Here is a 20419-nt window from a genome sequence, read left to right as displayed (position 1 = left end):
AAGATGCTTGCGACTGTATGCTATTTGTAAGTAGGCCCTTGATCCAATATATTTTATAAAAAGTGACTGGCTAGCAGCTGCAACCGAATGGCTAATCAGATTTTTTCAGCTAACCAGTTTTATATTAGCTGAATTGTCTAGTAAGAAAAATTTAAATTAATGACTTGTAGCACATTTACAGCAATTTTTATCTATTATTGTGCATCTGATCTTCACAGTGTCAAACTATTACAAACTTCGTCTAATAGGCTACCTTGACTGCATTAGTCACCTTCCTTGAAGGCTATCATATTTCTTTTGCAAATGCAGCAATTTGATTGTATGCCAGCAAATACAGCCAATCTGAGTCCTTGACTGAAAGTTTATAGACATTAAGCTGACGGATATGATTGGCTGTATTCCCTTGCACACAATCCAATGAATTGCTGCTTTCCATGATACAAGAAGGTGGCTATTGCATTCAATTTCAACAAGTTATCATAGCCTCACAATGTGAACATGCTGATAACATAGCCTAAACTTACTTAGGCAACTTGTCTTTCAGAGGCCCACTTACACAACATACACACACAACATTTGGCATAGGCTACGGTATTATTTTAAGAAAAAGATAGGGTCTAGCCTACACCTAACCCCCAGTTAATATACTTTCAATAGCGTAATATCAACTCATTTAGTCCCAGCTGACAACTGTCAAAATATCCATCAGAGGTTGGATATATATAGGCAGATGTTTCTTTCTACCACTTATTGAGCTTGAGGAGACGATGTCACAGACATTGCCAAACACAAGTGAAGACCATCGATTACTTCTTCATTATCACGTCATATAAACTCAACCAAACACAAACCTTGTTATCGCCCAGCTGAACATTCTAATCAAACATCCTTTTTCCTAATTCTAACAAGTAATTTCTACAAAATTAAGTCGATTTATAAACAGGTAGCTTAAAGTAAACTACCCTTTGTTATCCAGTCCCACTTTGTCTGCGATCGAAAACCATAGAAGTCTGGTTGTCAAAGACTAAAATTAGACAGGAAGTAAACGTGGCTACTTTCACTTTTTTTTTGTCTTTCTCTCCAATTGCTGCACCCAAATAAAAACTATGACAAAACCTATGGCCCGAAAGTTCTCCGTTTCACCTATGTGTTTGCATATAAGTATCTCCCGGACTACAACTATGATTTTCAGGTTTTTGTCCATAGCCTAATATATGATGTTTTCTTTTTGTATCAGTTCAATTTTCTTTTCTTTTTTTAAGGTGGAAATGAAACATGGACAAGTGCAAGACGGGCGGCAACCATGTAGAGTGCATGGATTATAGATAGAGGGGCTCAGAGGACGAAGAGGAAGATGGCAACAGGAAGAGACAGAGGAATTGTAGACAAAGGAATTGTAGACAGGGGAACTCGGCGGAAAGTTTAAAAGGAATAAGAGACAGAGGAATTGTAGACAGGGGAACTCGGAGGAAAGTTTAAAAGGAATAAAAGATAGTGGAATTGTAGACAGGGGAACTCGGAGGAAAGTTTAAAAGGAATAAGAGACAGTGGAATTGTAAAGGGGGACTCAGAGGAAGGGTTAAAAGGAATAAGAGACAGAATTGTAGACAGGGGAACTCGGAGGAAGTTAAAAGGAATAAGAGACAGACGAATTTAGACAGGGGACTCAGAGGAAGGTTAAAAAAGGACTAAGAGACGGAGGAATTGTAGACAGGGGAACTCAGAGGAAGATTTAAGAGGAATAGGAGAGCTGTCACAAAAAGGGGTTTGGTACTAGTATAGGCAATCGGTCCATGTATGAGTTCAGGGGGCAATTTTTTTTTTTTTTTTTAGGAACGGAAATTTAAAAATATGATTTGTTTATGCCATTAGATATGTGTCTGAATGCTTCAAATCAATTCATTTTTTTTTTGCAAATTTTCTTTGAAGAACCCTTTCAGACGTTCTATGAGAGGCCGACGTCCATGACTCTCCACAGAGTTGTCGCATTGTGAAATCAGCCTAGATAGTTGTCCCCAGTCCCCCTATAGAATCTGCCTGCCAACTATTTGTACCCCCAGTTTCGGGCGCTGCCACTGGGTCCACCGGATCATGCCGTCAGTAGTGTATTTAGGGGGAGGGCTTTTGGACCATGGCCTCCCCCTCGTTCGGTAGCAATTCAAAACGATCCATCTATTTATTGACAAGGAGGTGTGGTTTGATAAGACGGTGCATGTAAAAATACAGAAGTATTGACATGACCCCAACCTGTTAATTGTTTTCTGTTTGATGTTAATAACGATATTTACAGAGTAAACAGAAAATTGGAAAGTGTCCATCGTTAGCAGTAATTCAAAGATAAAATATCGAAACAAAACGGTTCCAATTAAGATATGGATTCGAGCTGTTTGCTCAGACGGAGTTTATTTTTCAAAGTAATCTATAGAGAAGCAAAATGTTGGCTAAAAAGAATAATAAGCTTTTCGATTTTTTATGAGTTTTTATAAGATTGACATCAATACAATATTCATTTTCTTTTAAGTCTCGAGGAATATAAAACAAACTGGTATTAAGATAATATGCCTTAGGCAAGGAAACAAAATAACCAGGTATATCATAAAAACTATTCACTTTATAGTCCGACAACTCTTGGCCCTACCCAGTTCAGAAACATATGACATCCTTACGTCACGTCTAAGGAATTGGAAAGGGTCAGAGTTTTCGGGCTTTATTCTGAAAAGATTGTGTACATTTTTCCATGCATGGATACGTTGAGTATCCGATTAATCGTTTAGGACCAGTTATGACAAGTGCACTCGCCTCATGCTCTCGACATGTGTTTTGGATAACTGGTTTAAAGTACAGTGCAGTACAGTATCTCAGTAACCCAGCTGTAAATGGATACGGATAGTAATTTTGGTATAAACATCACTTTCACAAAAAAATCTGTACAAATTTCACCTTTATCAATAAATCACCACCAGTCAGTAAGCGTCAAATTTTACACATACCCAGGATTTCTTGCTTTATAAAAGTTTGACTGTTTTTTAATCACAATATCAATTTAGTATTTTTGTAGACGTATTTCGAACTGTGTGATAATGTCCGATCCGAGAGTTGACCAGTAAGCATATTTGGTATCAGCTGACTCGGTCATTCCATCAATTACTCCATTAGGGTTACAAAATGCACAGTTGTTGAACCAAAAACCTGCCCCGTATCGTACCGCACAGTTAGTTGTACTTTTATCATTGTCCACGTCGTAGGTCGTAAACAGTTGTCCCCTTGAAGGATTCAAGGAATCGCCGAGATCGTTGTATCCGTCTGCTAATAGGTGGAAATTGTAATCCATTTTATAGTTCTCTTCAACACTAAAACCAATGTATACTCTTACATAATATTCTGGACTGGACATAGCTTTTGCGTAGAAGTGTGCAGCTTGTAAACGACCAAACGTTATATTATGCATTTTGTCCAAACCTAACCAATGCGATCCAGTGAGCGTACCAAATCCTTCGACGTATTCTTGCCACGTTCGGTTGAAGTTGGCGATGTCGTTGATGGTATTTGATTGTATCACCGTATACCCACCATTTTCCATAATACATCGGACTTGAAATGGTGCATAAGCTATAGTTGGCCGGATGACAAACACGCCGTCAATCCCGTTGTAAAATCCGGACTCGAATCCTTCCGAACAGTCTGAAAGATATAGGAAATAATACGAAACCAAATGGTGTTCAATCAGAGATTAGCTATCACTATGCAACATAATTCAGGTTACGTAAATTGCCTGGAATTGTGGAATGGTGAAAATGTTGCTAGGATAGCCACATAAGACTATTTTGCAGGGATTAAACCCTGGGCCCATGCAAGTTTAGCAAGCACGTGCTTCATTCGCTGAATCACCAAGGGTCTCGTGAAATACCATATTAACTGTAAGTGACAATGTCGGCGTCAGCCGCTTGAAGTTGATGATGTAGTTGATGGTATTTGATGGTACCATCGTATACCCACTATTTTCCATAGTACATCGGACTTGAACTGTTACATGGCGGGACAACTTTACTGAACCCACCCCGCCCTCTCACCTTTCGTTCTTTCACTGGCCCCGCGGCTGGTGAGTTGCTATAGAATGATCATCATTTATAACGATTTCAGAACAGGAGTGTTATAGTAGAATTTATTGATAATACCTACCTTGCATGACTTTATCACAGAATTGTCCGACAAATCCCCGAACACATTCACAATGCGTTTCATTACGTTGTATTGCTCCGTTTTCACAAGGACCATCAATTGCTTCAACCGTGTTCATATTGCCCACCTTCAAAAATAATGATATATAATTAAAGTCATTGTGAAATAGCTATCTAAATTGTATCTAAATGTATACAGTTTCTACTACTCATCGAAATGAGCTGTTCCACTAAAAGTAAGCTTTTTATTACCTATATATATCTAGCGCTATGGCCATAGGATATTATTAGCGGCTTTTGGAACATCAAATGCGATAAGGCATTTCTATAATTACAGGTTTCGGAACCACATTCGTCTGACTGAAAATTGCAATGGTGCAAATTGATAATTTCAGTGCAGCTATCTTTTGGGTTCATTAAAGATAAGGTATATAGCATACTTACCTTTTTAAAATGCAGTACAAAGGGCATTGTTACTGGCGGTGAATCCTGGTCGTAATCGTCAGGTGATGTATCGTACAGGTGACAAGTCCGGTCCGGACTAGAGAAGGCTGCCGTTAGACACTTTCCAAACTGATTACACATGGCATAGCACGAGAGCCTACTTCGAGTTACCCCCATCCAATAGGCTTTAATAGTTTCTCCAACTTTATTCTTTGAGTACCTTGGACATTGCACAAACTGTGTTGACTGTAAGGAACCGAACTGTGCTGCGACAGTTATCAGGTACCAAAAGATATTTTGCCTTGGAACCATGTTTCTGCTTTAACCCTTTCTAAAGAAGTCTTCTAAACTTTTTATATGTATCTGAAACACTGATAGCATCCATTTTCACCATTTCAATTTTCAGTCTGGCGTCTGTGGCTTGTTCAATTCCATTAAAACTAAGTGTTGGGTAAAATCTACTTATACAATACCAGACCCTTTCCGAAAGTGAGGTCATAACATTTTTAGTTATAATGGCAATGCAGGAACACAGACGCAAGTTGAGAATTCGAATGGTGAAAATTATTGCTACTTATACAGTTATAGATTTTAGAAAACCTTTTTACAATCCCCTGAATACCAGATAGTTCGTATTTTCTAACTGAAAGTCTACTAATTACAAAAGTAATTAAGAAAGTTTCTTATATACTAGACATTGCATCGTGTTGAATCATTGAACCAGCCCACTTGGTTTTCGTGCAATAAATATTAATCAAGAAGACAAGTAACAAATCTATAATCATATCAAAATATCTCATTAAAGTTGCCGAAAGGTTAGTGTTTTCCTAACACGCAATACATTTTCGTAGGACAATGCAAAAAGATAATCGAAATTCAGAAATCAATTTTGACCGAAAATAGACAATTGTAATGTACCATAACATTGCACGACTTCAGTAAAAAGAAGAAAAAATAAATTATTAATCTTGATGATCTTAAACTTGTAAATTTTTTTTACATTCTTAGAAAGTACACACATTCCTTTCTTTTGATTATACTATTCTTCATATACTGCGTTCGTTTTTCTTCTCGTTAGTTTTCAATCGCCCATTAGTTTTGAAATACATTAGTTTAAAATTATCATTATTCGTTAAATGAAACTGCTTTAAAATTTCCCATTAGTTTTAATATACCAATTAGGTTTGATCTGGCTATAATCTTGAAATACCCATTATTTTTATATTAATCTACATATAACTTTAAATGCCCAATATTTTTAAAATACCCATTAGTTTTAAACTGCCCATTAGCCGCCAATTACCCATTAAATTTTTAACTGCCCATTAGATTTTCAACTGCCCTTTATAAGATTTAAACTGCTCTTTAGTTGAAAATGTCCATTACTTTTAAACTGTCCATTAGTCTTAGTAAAAACGCATCAAAATTTGTTAACTTGTGAATGCTATAGAGGTGATAGTTTGTCAGATTTTTTTTTATTGTGTGTGTTTGTTCAAATGAACATTATCTTGTACAGATTAGGTTTTTGGTACATTTGATATACTGAAAATGTATCAGGGAAGTGGGCGTATCTTGCTAGGCAACCACTTGTTGGTCTTGAGACTATTATTTCATTATTTAAAATACCATTTGGCTGAAAAGTGGTGTCCTGGTTCACTGTTCTTCAGGTCGGTTGTATCGCACATATAAACATAATATGTGTTATCCAATATTGATCACCGATGTGTATATTATGTTGTTGGCCTGGAAGCCAAAAACTTACTATATGTATCAATATATCTAGCAGTTATTGATATCCGAACTGTCGATAAAATGGTATCACCCTTGGTCAGTGACCAGCCAGAGATCATCCACCCTCGGGTACAAAAAACTCAGTGGTCAATTATTCTTGTTGAACCTGTTTCGGTTTAGGTCTCGTCGATGCATTTTCATCTTTAAAAAAAGGTTTTCAATTGCAAAATTTATCTGTAGAACAGGTAAACGCAATTTAAGATAAATAGACCTATAAACAATCGTCAACAGTAGTTTTAAATTTCGTCAGTCAAAAAGCTCTAAAAAAGCGTCTATAGTCGTTCGGAATAAACAAGAACAAGTGAAGTTTGGAATTCGAGTACGGGCAGGCTAATGCCACCGGGTGCTAATGCAGCTGTTTTGGAAAATTTTACCTCATTGCAAATTGCATAGCTTTGCCCTTTATGCACTATCATTAACACAGAAAAGAAAGAAGTAACTCTATTTATATCAATTTTCATTTCAATTATCAATACATCTATGGGTGCACCATTCTTCCCCAAACATAATTATCTCCCTTTAGTGCGTCAAGGGAGATAAGTCTAATGTCTGACTTAGTGGCGACAGGAAATAAATCTGAGAAACTTATAAAGTTCCTTTAATTCCTATTTATTGTTTCGTTTATTGCCTTAATGCTTAAATATTTTGTTGCTTTTGAAATCCAAGTGCTAAGTATTCGAATTTAAAGTCTGTTCTGTCATCGTGTTAGTTTAGTTTTTGTGAAACTGAACTGACTGACGTCAACTGGACTGCTTTAAAATGGATAAGAGAGAGCCCAAATATAGTAAGATAATTTACCAATTTAACTATGATATTTGTAGAGATAGAATAGACCCCATTTACTTGAGTAGGCTCGGAATTGCATTTTATGTCACTTTTCAAATGTGCAAATAAAGATGTTCAATTAGCCTACTTGACTTGCTATTTGTGTCCGCCATGCCATACACATAAAAAGTCCTCTTTACATTTACAATCCCTTGTAATTTTATTTCAGATTTTGGTTTACTAGAAACACCACATTCATCTGAGTCCTCATTCACATCTCCTCATAGTGTTTCAAGTTCAGAAAATCCTCAGCCAAAACCTTCAAATTCATGTTCAAGGTAAAGTAACTATAAAATAAAATAGGTGGGAAAAGAAAGATACAAGAAGACAAATCATGACATGCATGACACAATGACAAGGGATAGAAATGCTTATTTAAATCACCAGATTTTTGTACCAGCTCTGTATAACCATCTGATAGGACTTGAACTATTCCATTGGTAAATCATAAAAAAGCAATAAAAGTTTAGATGTGTCTAATAATTTTTATTTCAGTTACTTCCATTCAATGGCTGGCTCATCTTCCAGTTCATCTAATGATAAAGTTAAAAATAGAACTCCTGTTTTGACATCAGATTCCTCCAGGTCTAGAGCTACACCTAGAATTACACCAGGATCTAGAGCTACACCAGGATCCAGAGCAACACCTGGATCCAGAGCTACACGTAGGATAACACCTGATGCTAGAATAACACCTGGTTCCAGAGTTACTACTGGTATAAGTAGTGCTACTTCTACTACCACACCGCAAGCTTTAAACAGTACAGTTATAGTAGGTAAGGTGTTGTTAGATTGTACCTTGCATTTATTGTAGTGTTTCTATGAGATACGTTCCATGGCAGTTAACATTAACATTCACTGAAATATGCTAAAGTACCAAGGTCTTTCATGAACTTGGTTGCTCATCATTCTTATATTTTTAAGCATTTCAAAGTCATGCAATTTAGCAGCTGCTTTACCGACCTTTACATAAAAACAAATAGTGTGTCCATGGGGGCCATTATTCCTTATTCTGCATACAATTTATTCCTTACCTTGAGGAGGATTTGAACCCAAAACACCTATACCAACTCACTATCTGGTGAATTTTGTTGAGAGTAGTTCGCAAAGTAGCCAAAGGTATCTTGGTAAGTGTATGGTAAGATAAGAATATGCTGACCTTTATTGACATGTATATTCAGGTATCTATCTATGATTCCAGCTATAGTAGAAGGTCGAGGTATAGCTAGAGGTGAAATTGGTATGACCAGTTTAGATTTAAAATCACCAACACTAGTTCTGTCTCAGTTCTCAGATTCACAGACCTATGTTAAAACATTGACTAAATTGCAGACTTTAGTCCCCCTGGAGGTGAGTAATGGATACAGTCAAAGCTCTGACTTTTCTGCACTCTGGAAAAGCCCTGCAGTGAGCAATACAGTAAATTTTCTGACAGGATTTTGATAAAACATAATAGATTTAAAAATATTTATCATGGTCATTAGTTAATTCTGTGGCAGGGCTTTTGATCTGACAATATTTATCGGACATATCTATTTTTCTATGTTAAATGTCCAATTGAAAATATATTTCATCATCCTGTGGTCAATGATGTTCTGAAATAATGCTTGTATTGGTTATTATTTGTAGATAATTGTACCTAATACATCATTTGAGAATGATAAAAAGACAACGTTATTAAAACTAATATCAGACCAATATTCAGCCACCTGTATATCAGCTGTACAGAGAAAATACTTTAATGAGGCTAAAGGTGATTACTAGTGGTTTTCAAATTATAAGGGAGATACAGTGGCTCAGTTTGTCGGAGCATTAGAGACATTACATGACATTATTTTCTTCAAACAAATGGTGGTTGTGGGTTCTAATCTCATTCGGCATAGGAAAGTCTGGTGACCTTGAATTAGTCCTCTGTCATTGTTTTTCCAGTCGACCCAGATGTTAATGGGTACATATAATCTGAGAGAGATCACAAGTAGTGCCAATTGATGTTCCAGTGTCCCTGGCAAAAATAAACTAGAAAACCTTTTTTAATGAGCCACACTGATGGTATGGTTCAGCAAGCATGCCTTGTCTTCACGTATATACACCATTCCAATCCTAAATTTGTTTTCACTTTTTGAAAAAAAAAATGTTTTGTTACGAAATAAGTTTATATTTAATTTGATATATATCCTAGGGTTGCAGATGTTAAAACATTTATGTAAAGAATTCCATACAATGGAAATGGTGCTGTCTTCAAAGTAAGAATTCTTTCCAACATATTTTGATATTTCAATTTGCTGCCCCATACAGTGAAAAAAATAATATTTATAAAAAATCATACTGTTTTCAACAAACAAGATTATCAACATTGTGTTCATTAGACCCCCCTGCCGTTTAAATGTCTAGTTAAATTTATTTTAGATATTACTGTCTAGCCACCACAGCTGCTATATTAAAATATATAGAATTTATACAGAATATTGAATACGCTCCCAACTCTCTACAGTTGGTATTTAAAGGCAGTGAAAATTCCACAATGATAGGTAAGTTATATAGTGTAGTCGGTTAATACAATCTTAAAAACCAGAAAACTTCTCTATGGTTGATGGTTATTGTTCTGTTGAGGTCAGATATCCAACATGTTTCACCAGAACTGGGGTCACGTAATGTGTCGTTGGGGACTACTTTCTGAGGATGGCTTTGATTCAAAGATAAAACATTTATATACAGTAGAAACTGTATTAAGAGACCCATCAAGAGAATAATCAAAATGGTCTCTTAATGGAAGTCGTCTCTTAGAAGAGTTTTGGATTAGAATAGCCAACAGATCTATTTTGTTTTGGTAGCCATTTTATATCTTTAAATTGATATAATTAATTAAAATTTGAATTAATCTTTTGAGCAAATTTCCAATAAACTATAACCCCTTTTAATCTCAAATTGTATGTGACACCATCTGATGTTTATACAAGGGAGATAATGATAACTGTAATGGTTGCTTAATTGATTCGTTTTGCTTACATGGTAGTGTAAATACATGGTTGCTGGACGCTCAATAAACAGTTGTAGGGTGGACTTAATTGTGATTGCATATTAAAGGTAGTTTTTGTGTAAAGGTGGTTCCTTGAGCAGGATTCATTGTATAATGAAATTGTGACCACCTTCTTTATTAAGGCTCCCAAGGAAGATAACTTTTAACACAGACCACAATATTACAATATGTTGGATTATGATATGGAACATTAAAAAAAGACCATGTTATAATAAAGATGTTCATATAAATGATGTATATTATACATTTTTTAGACATGGCTACTTCAAGAAATTTGGAATTACTTCAAAATCTAAGATATCCTAAGAGTCATCACACTTTATTTGGAACGCTTAATTTCACCAAGACTCCTGGTGGTACTCGGCTATTGAGATCTAATATACTTCAACCACCGTCAGGTAAAACTCATATATCGTATTTTACATATTATATATATAATATTTTAGATGTTGAAACTATAAAAACAGAGTAGTGCTACATATTATTCTATTATATTAGATGTTGAATCTATAAAACTGCTACGTATTATTCTATTATTTTAGATGTTGAATCTATAAAACTGCTACGTATTATTCTATTATTTTAGATGTTGAAACTATAAAACTGTTACATATTATTCTATTATTTTAGATGTTGAAACTATAAAACTGTTACATATTATTCTATTATTTTAGATGTTGAATCTATAAAAACAGAGTAGTGCTACATATTATTCTATTATATTAGATGTTGAATCTATAAAACTGTTACATATTATTCTATTATTTTAGATGTTGAATCTATAAAACTGTTACATATTATTCTATTATTTTAGATGTTGAATCTATAAAACTGTTACATATTATTCTATCATTTTAGATGTTGAATCTATAAAACTGCTACGTGTTATTCTATTATTTTAGATGTTGAAACTATAAGACTAGCTACATATTATTCTATTATTTTAGATGTTGAATCTATAAAACTGCTACATATTATTCTATTATTTTAGATGTTGAATCTATAAAACTGCTACGTATTATTCTATTATTTTAGATGTTGAATCTATAAAACTGCTACATATTATTCTATTATTTTAGATGTTGAAACTATAAGACTAGCTACATATTATTCTATTATATTAGATGTTGAATCTATAAAACTGCTACATATTATTCTATTATTTTAGATGTTGAAACTATAAGACTAGCTACATATTATTCTATCATTTTAGATGTTGAAACTATAAAACTGTTACATATTATTCTATTATTTTAGATGTTGAATCTATAAAACTGCTAAGTATTATTCTATTATTTTAGATGTTGAAACTATAAAACTGTTACATATTATTCTATCATTTTAGATGTTGAAACTATAAAACTGTTACATATTATTCTATTATTTTAGATGTTGAATCTATAAAACTGCTACGTATTATTCTATTAATTTAGATGTTGAAACTATAAGACTAGCTACATATTATTCTATTATTTTAGATGTTGAATCTATGAAACTGCTACATATTATTCTGTTATTTTAGATGTTGAAACTATAAGACTGCGACAAGATGTCATCTCTGAATTGGTAGAAAAAGAAGACATATTTTATAATCTACAGACAACTTTAAGTAAATTTCTAGACATTGAACATCTAATATCAGCTTGTGTCATGATTCCAAAACAAGACTCGTTAAAAGTTGCTGAAAGCAAAATTACCACTGTCATTCTATTGAAACACACTCTAGATCTGGTGCCAGGTTTTGTGGGATTTCTGAAAGACTGTGAGAATGATCTGATCAAAGCCTACTGTCAGGTAAGAAAAAAAGAAATAATATCATCTTACAGCATTATTCCACCTGACCTATTTGTAAATGGGGTCCTGTTATTTAAGTCCTTTTGGTATTGATATTAAAGTTGATTATTGATCATTGGACTCTTTCAGACTTTACAAGATGGTCGATATGAAGAAATGAGAAATAAAATCTCTATAGTAATACATGATGATACTAAATATCAAAAAGGGGCTTTAAATATGAGAACACAGAAATGTTTTGCAGTTAAAGTAAGTTGGCTGACACTGAGATTATTTCTGACTGATGATCATCTCTGGGTACTCGGACCAATGCCTTACCCGTTTGGGACTATGGATTACTTTATTAAAATAGATTCAATTAATTTGACCATTTAATATTAGAGGGGTTGACATATCATATATTAAGCACAAATTTCATGCATGTGGTCTCATTTCAAATTAACTATCTACTACTTTGAAATTTTGTTCTCTTCTTTTGTTTCAGCCTCATATCAATGGCAAGTATTGGTTAATCTTATAAATCCACCTTCACTTCAAATTATCTTAAGTTATTTATCAACAATGAAATTTAAATTTATAATATTTTGAGTAAATTGCTATCTTTATCAAAATGAATAAATGATAGTGTTTGTTTAAAAATGCTATCCCAAATCAAATGATGTTGTATTATATAAATATTCTCTTAAATCAAATGATAATGTTGTACAAAGAAGAAGCTATGGTAAATCAAGTCAAAATGTTATTAAAAATGATTCAAATGATGATGTTGTTTGAAAATGCTATCCTAAATCATATGATGTTGTATATAAATGCTATCTTCAATCAAATGTTACTACAGTAAATCTATTGATAATGTTAAAATACTAGCCAATTTGAATGTATTGTACACAAATGCTATTTAAAATTCAAGTGATAATGTGAGAAAAATGTCCTGTTTTCATTTGGTTTTATGTTTATTAAACTATAGGATTATTGGATGTTGCTAGAAGAACTTATTCTGAAATCATCAATGATATATCAGGTAAACTGTTTACTTTTACCACATGTACAAAATATGTCAGAAACTCACTGCATTCATTGTTTCCATTAGCACAATCAGCTGCATAAAAACTTTTATTTCAAAATTTTTTACACCACTTTGATTTGTAGAAATGATCAACCAACTTGGTCAAGAATGTAACCTACCATTAAAGCTAGCTTACTCTACAACTAGAGGTTTTTATATACAGTTATTCTGTGGACAGAAAGACAACAGATCAGCAGAGTCCTTACCAGGCCATTTCATCAAAGTTTCCAAATTTAAAAATACTTTCAGTTTCACCACTACTGATTTGGTAAGTGTTTGTTTAAGGTAAGTGGAACCACAGACATTTGATTGAAAATTGCATAGGTGCATTGGAAAGGAGAAAATCAAAGCTATCAGTATTCCTGATACACGTAAAACCTCTTTATAATCCCTCATTTTGATTTTGAATTTCTGCTACTTTAGGTAATTTTTCTCCCTTCTTCTTCAGATAAAACTCAATGGTAATTTAACTTGTTTAACTATATTTGATCACCTTCTGTTCTATTCAGTATTCTGTTCTATATTCAGTATTCTGTTCTATATTCAGTATTCTGTTCTATATTCAGTTCTATTCAGCATTCTGTTCTATATTGAGTTCTGTTCAGTATTCTTCTGTTCAATATTCTGTTCTATATTCAGTATTCTGTTCAGTATTCAGTTTTGTTCAGTATTCTTCTGTTCAATATTCTGTTCTATAATCAGTATTCTGTTCAGTATTCAGTTCTGTTCAGTATACTGTTCAATATTCAGTTCTGTTCAGTATTCTGTTCAATATTCAGTTCTGTTCAGTATTCTGTTCTGTTCAATACTCAGATCTTTGCCATATGAAACAATTAGTAAGCATAAGTGCAAAGATGAGACACAATACAATATGCCAGTCAACCTATAGTTTATTAAAATATATCTGATTGTAGATCGTGTAAAAGAATCATTACAAGAAATATATCTCATGACAAATGTGTAAGTGTACAGTTTTTTATATTAAATGGATTAAAAAGTAAAAAGTGGAATTGTAAGACATCAGACTGAATATTGGAATGGCGCAAATCAATTTTATCAGTTTTCCCTCTTTACAATCTCTTCAAAATTTTAATTAATTATCTGTTAGGACATCCAAAATATTTTTTTAGATACTTTAGGAAATAAAAATGATATTTTAATATTTTAGGGTTGTAACAGAGTTAATGAATGAAATAAGAGAACAAATTGGATGTTTATATAAACTATCAGAAGCTGTCTCTATGATAGATATGTTGGTATCTTTCACTCATGCTTGTACACTCTCATCTTATGGTAAGATTTGCTGTTCACCTTTCAATTTCCAATTCCCTTAAAGAAACTATAGTCAGACTGCTTTTAAACAGGTGCTGATTTGATCACCATCATCATGTGTGTTGATGTGTGTGCCTTTTGAGTAGTGATACAGGCTGCAATAGACCAGAAACTGCACACTGTTACGCTCTGAATATATACTGATTATTATATATGATGTCTATTTCAGTGCGTCCAGTTTTAACAGATACACTAGCTATAAAACAAGGTAGACATCCAATATTGGAGAAAATAGGAGTTAATGCCCCTGTTCCTAATAATGCCGTAAGTAATAACATAAATTTTATTTTACCAACAATAAGTTACTAGACGATAAAAAATGACAAGTTTATGCTTTTTTCACTTTCAAAATCGTGTTAAATGTATTTCCATCTTCTTCCGCATATCTTTAGGTTTATATTCAATTCTTTCCTGAATTCATGAGATTTCTATATTTACAGTATGCTGCAGAAGACAATAATTTTATCATCATAACTGGTCCAAATATGGTAAGTAGAATAGACAAAATGTTTTAAAAGATGTGGAACAATTTTCAAAATGAATGATTACTTATTGCAGTTACATATAAAACTATTATAAGGTATTTTCTAAACTTTTTGTATGTATCATTGGACACTGATTGCATCAATTTGCACATTTCCAATTTTCAGTCAGGCTTTTGTGTCAATTACACTAAAACTAATCATACTACTTTACTTAAACAAGGCTATCACTTTCAGCTTTAAGTGACTTAAGCATTTCGATGATTACCTCAGAGATCTAGGTTAGATGATCTCACTGAAAATTTGAATGGTGCAAATGGATGAAATCAGTGTTCCTGATATTCCTAAAACTTGTAGAAAACCTCTTTACAATCTCTGTTAGTAAGCAGAGAATTCTATTGCTTCCAGAACTTTATTCCGATCGCTGTTTGACTTAGTTGGCTCATCTTCCCTTTTCAGACAGTCCACATAACTAAGAATAATATGATTATGATAATTGATTGTAATTATAGAGTGGTAAATCAACATATTTAAGACAAGTTGTGTTGTTACAAATCATGGCTCAGATGGGATCTTTTGTACCTGCTCAATATGCCTCATTCCGTGTTGCTGACCAGATTTTCTCTAGAATTGGTAGTGATGATGATATTGAAACTAATTCCTCTACATTTATGGTAGAGGTAAAGAATTTATATGTTATGTCATCTTCACAATGTCAAGCTATTAAGAACTTTGATTTTATGCCTTGCCACAATAGTTGTCTTTCTTGTATCATGGAAGTTTGTATCAATGAAGCGATTTGATTGGATTGTTTGCTAGGGAATAAAGCCAATGAGAGACTTTGACAGAAAGTCTGTGAACGCAAAGCCATAAAGTTAACAGCCTTTATGACGAGGGCTGTGATTGACTGTATTCGCTGGCATATTATCCAATCAAATCACTGTATTCCCTGATACAAGAATGCATTATTCACTGTTGCAGTCAAGTTATAAGTACGAAATTTCGTAATAGCTTGACATTGTGAAGATGTATTTATGGTGACAAATATTTTTCCAGATTAACTCAAGTAAGAAAGGGTGTTGAACACCCGGTGTTCACTGCATTTGCATGCCTGTGCCACCTGTTCATCATTGGTGAATGTTAAATACAAAACAAATATGTCAGTAAGACAGATATTAACACAAACTATATATATTTTAGATGAAAGAAATCAACTATATTATACAGAATGCTACAGATAAATCCTTGATTATCATAGATGAACTTGGTAGAGGTAAGAGTTTGTATGTCTTATAGTTTGTCTTTTTTGATCATGACTTTTGATGTAAATATGAATTGTCCCACATTGGTAGAAGATTTCTGATTGATCTCAAGGTGTTTACAAAGAGTAAAGAGGTTACAACCCTAGCAAAGTTTATGATGAATGTTTTGTAATTTGTAGGTACCAGTGCTGATGAAGGTGTTGGTATCTGTCATGCTATATCAGAACATTTATTAAGTTGTAAGGTATTTCTTTTTCATTTTAAATCCACCCAAGCCCACTTTTTGCCTTGGGTTGTGCTATGGCATTGGTTCTCATATTGACATATAATTATATCAAACTTTCTAGCACCCCACATTGTCAAGCTAATTAAAAACTTTGTACTTATACCTTGATTGCAATAGCTACCCTCATATGTCATGGAATGCAGTGATTTGATTGAATTGCACACTAGATAATACAGGCGATCAGAGACCCCGACCGAAAGTCAAGCCTCAATATCATGGCCGCCTTCTGTGATAAGAATAATGGCTATTGCAGTCAAGGTATAAGAGGGAAGTTTGTAAAAGCTTGCTTTTTTGGAAATGCTTGTAAATATGAGCAATTGTATTTGAGATTTCAAAACATTTTTGGCATTATTTACAGGCGTTCACTTTGTTCGTTACACATTTTATGGACCTGACCCACTTAGCCTCGTTATATCCCAATGTAGAGAAGTAAGTTTATTTAATAATTATTATCTATTTTGTAAGTTTATGGTCATGAGATCATTTTATCATTAGATCGCTGTTTAAAATACGCTCAATTAACAATAGATTGATGGGACTGTGGTTAACTTAATCCAAATAGCTTTGTGAATTTGGTGAATTTTAACCATTCAAAACAACCCTTTTTCATCGAAGAGGAGACGCCAGTGCTCATATAATATTCATTAATTTCTTGTGTGTTCATACAAACAAACAAACTGTATGTAGGAGCATGTTGATTAGCCAGTTGAAAATTATGTGACTTTTTGAACATTGTAACTCCCTTCTAATATACAAAACAAATTTTTCAGTTATTTTTTTGAAGTGCAGAGAACATTCAGTGTAGAAGGCAACTGTGAAACGATGACTTTCACCCATAATCTATCTAGAGGACAAACTAAAGAAAAACACTATGGTAGGAAAGATTTACAATAGCTTAAATAGGGAGCCGTAGTGGCTCAGTGAGTTAAATGCACTTACTTGAAGGTCCACAGTTCACCCCCGGCATGGGTAGAGATAATACCTTTAGATTATTTATTTCCAATGAAACAAAGGCCCTTCAATGTTATTATCTGCTTTTGCAACAGTGATGTCATAAAAGTGTAAGTTTTAGTAAAATTGCAAGAACAACAGATGTCTGACTAAAAATTAGAATGCTAGAAATCATTGCTATAAGAGTCCCTGATTTACATAATATATTGATAAAACCTCTTAAATAATCTCTGTAATAAATATATACTATACTAGGGTTAAAATTAGCAGAGTTATCTACCATGCCGAGAAGAGTAATAGATGAAGCCAATGAAATCTCTAAAATTCTTGAGAAGAAAGATCAAGTAGGTGACCATTGCAACAATTCAAAAATTAAAAATAAATTCATTATAAAATGCCAAAGAAGGCATTTCCATCCTCATGTGAGTGGATAACACTATAGGTTATATTAGTTGGAGTTCAGTGTTTATCCACCTTGGAGCACTTTACAGGCCTGGTCAAGGGCTATGATTGGCTGTATTTGCCAGAATACAATCCAATCAAATGGCTGCATTTACAAACTTCTATGATACAAGTAAAGTGCCAAATGGTGTCAAGGTATTAAATGCAGGTCAGAAAAGCATGACATGGTGAAGATGCTAGTTAGTATCTTTATTTTTCTTTTCCAGAAGAACTTAGAAAATAAAGAAGCTCTGTATGAAAAGGCTGTGTTTAAACTAGGTATGCGTTTGGTACAAACTGCCAATAATTCCAGTTTGGACCCTCAGAGTTTACGAGCATTTCTGAAAATGTTGAAGGTGAATTTTGAGAAAGAGGTAGGATCAGACACTACTTCCACCACTGAAGAATAGAATTACTGGTAACAATGTGTTGAGTTTGTTGATCATGGTCAAATTTTTCCAATTTGTCAAATAGAAATGGTGTGTCATTTGGCAATATAGACTTGACATATGGTAATATAGGCTTGACATAATGAAACATAGTCTTGACATAGGGTCATATAGACTTGATATATGGTATCATAGACTTGACATGATGAAACTTAGACTTGACATTTTGCAGTATATACTAGTAACAAATGCTTGATATATAATGAAACAGACTTGACATAATTGAAACAAAAAAGATAATTTCGTTGTTGATTTCATTGTAAACATAAAATATGTTATTGTAAAATTATTGAAAATATATGTATCAATTTTTATTGTTTCATTAAAGAAAAAAAAAATTCTTGGCAATCATTTCAGAACAGATCTTGGTGTTGTAGCCCATGATTTCAGAAAATAACCTGTATCTAATATCTAGTAAATACAATACATGGATGGTGAATAGATTTTGCATGGGAAATAGCAATGATACTAGCTTGCCATTCACAAAATGGCTTGAAATTAATTTTTGAATCAATTCGACAATAGTCGGAGGTTTACATAAAGATACGGATTACGGAAACTGTTGATAATTTCCGATTGGCAGAGAGGTGGCGAAACTTGGATGTTCAGCTATTTGTTTTGGATCCATATAAAACTGCTTCAGAAGCTTTAAGATCTGATTAGTACAGAATTGTTAAATACGATAATCTAAGACGCAGATGATCTTATGGTTCTATTGGGCGTAGACAGTCTTTCCACAATTTCATCGGTGTTTCTACTCCGTGGTAAACCACTTAGCAATGGCAATGCCATCGACTTCGTAATTTCTATTTCTGACTCCACACGGGGTAACGATTTGCTACAGCGGATAGTTCCATTGGCGCGGGAGATAGTCGTTCTGTTTACACGGTCCACTAATTGGTCAATTTCGTCTGGAGGGGCGCTGGAAATGTAAACGTATTCATTGTCGTATTTATTATAGTTTTCTCCAGCGTATTTATAACGATCGAATGATTTACAAGAACTGGCAGTTGTCGGTCGACACAAGTCCTTTAAGGACTTTTCGCGGTCCTCGGCAGTTTTTGGGCGGATGGGGATGTCATCAGTTGTCAGAGCACCACTGAAGGCGAAGTCATTGATATTGAAATTTATATCGTTCACCCGAGAACTGATAGTTGGTTTCCTCAAACGTCGGATCATTCGATTTAAGTCCTTCTCAGTCAATTTGCGGGAACCTTTCTTACGTTCCACACCGGAAGCTGACGCGGACCGTCTGACACGAGCAGATGGTGTTCCGATTAGGCGAGAATTGTCTTGTGATTTTATCTGACGTGATAATCTTTCAGTGATATCATCAAGATCTTTCTTTTCAACTTTTCTGAATCCATAAACTTTGGCAACTTTCTTAGTCTCTTGTACTTTGCTGTAGTAAAAACTCATGGTGGTCTTTCTAAAATTATAAAATATTCCCCTTGAAATTTGGTATATTAAATCGATTACCTTCACCGGCTGCTGGCTTCTCTCCGGTTTCACGTTTAGATTTCGAACTAGTCTTTCATCCACTTCGGAGCTGGAATCATGCTGCTAGTTAAGGAAACCAAAGAACAGTGGTGAAGGTTGTGCATCACGTAATGATAGTTGCCTGCCAAGGCCTCTTAAAGGTCCTCAGGCTAGGCTCAAAACTAAGGTTTCAAAGCGCTCCACCTATCACCCAAACTAATTTTATTACCGATTTATATTCTAGGCCTAATATTCTTCAAAAGTTTGAAGAGACATGAAAAAATGTAGTCGGAGTTATAGGGTCTCTGTGGCCTGGGTGGATTGGACTCATCAGACTAGATTTAGGAAATTACAATGGTTTTTATTCCCCCAAAAAAACACAAAATTCTCAAATCTGAGGCTATACAAACCGCATTCGGTGATTTACATATATTTATCTTATTCAATTTGAAAAATATATAGTATACTTAAACTTACCTAGTAAAAGGCGAGTACAGAAACGTAGAAACCTTCTAAACAGCGAGATCACACCTAAACCCTTTGACATGGAAATACATTACGACCTCGAACAATACGCACTTGTTTGTGTTAATCCCTACTTG

At 33.9% G+C, this 20419-nt stretch overlaps 2 protein-coding genes across 2 annotated transcripts; one reads left to right on the top strand and one right to left on the bottom strand.

The window, feature by feature from the left end:
• Window positions 1-3043: 3043 nt before the first annotated feature.
• LOTGIDRAFT_136594 (hypothetical protein) lies at window positions 3044-3643 on the bottom strand (the record flags this gene model as incomplete). The annotated part of the gene is made up of 1 exon (XM_009046838.1): window positions 3044-3643. A coding segment is annotated over one exon (600 nt), but the record flags the coding sequence as incomplete, so codon positions are not given.
• A 3337-nt stretch (window positions 3644-6980) lies between these two features.
• LOTGIDRAFT_224017 (hypothetical protein) lies at window positions 6981-20348 on the top strand. Its single transcript, XM_009046837.1, has 24 exons — window positions 6981-7197; window positions 7408-7516; window positions 7734-8014; window positions 8440-8588; window positions 8868-8991; window positions 9418-9481; window positions 9645-9766; window positions 10530-10673; window positions 11798-12069; window positions 12199-12322; window positions 13037-13090; window positions 13219-13413; window positions 14050-14095; window positions 14304-14428; window positions 14637-14731; window positions 14908-14955; window positions 15462-15629; window positions 16150-16222; window positions 16391-16455; window positions 16856-16926; window positions 17268-17371; window positions 17704-17792; window positions 18117-19767; window positions 20295-20348. Exons 1-23 carry the CDS (start codon window positions 7173-7175, stop codon window positions 18297-18299), a joined length of 2730 nt encoding a protein of 909 aa, XP_009045085.1. The 5' UTR covers window positions 6981-7172; the 3' UTR covers window positions 18300-19767; window positions 20295-20348.
• Window positions 20349-20419: the final 71 nt, after the last annotated feature.

Source organism: Lottia gigantea (assembly GCF_000327385.1).
Source record: "Lottia gigantea unplaced genomic scaffold LOTGIsca_107, whole genome shotgun sequence".
In the NCBI taxonomy this organism is placed as follows: Eukaryota; Metazoa; Mollusca; class Gastropoda; family Lottiidae; genus Lottia; species Lottia gigantea.
The sequence above is the reverse complement of the archived record's forward strand: the minus strand, read 5'-3'. Positions and strand labels throughout refer to the sequence as shown.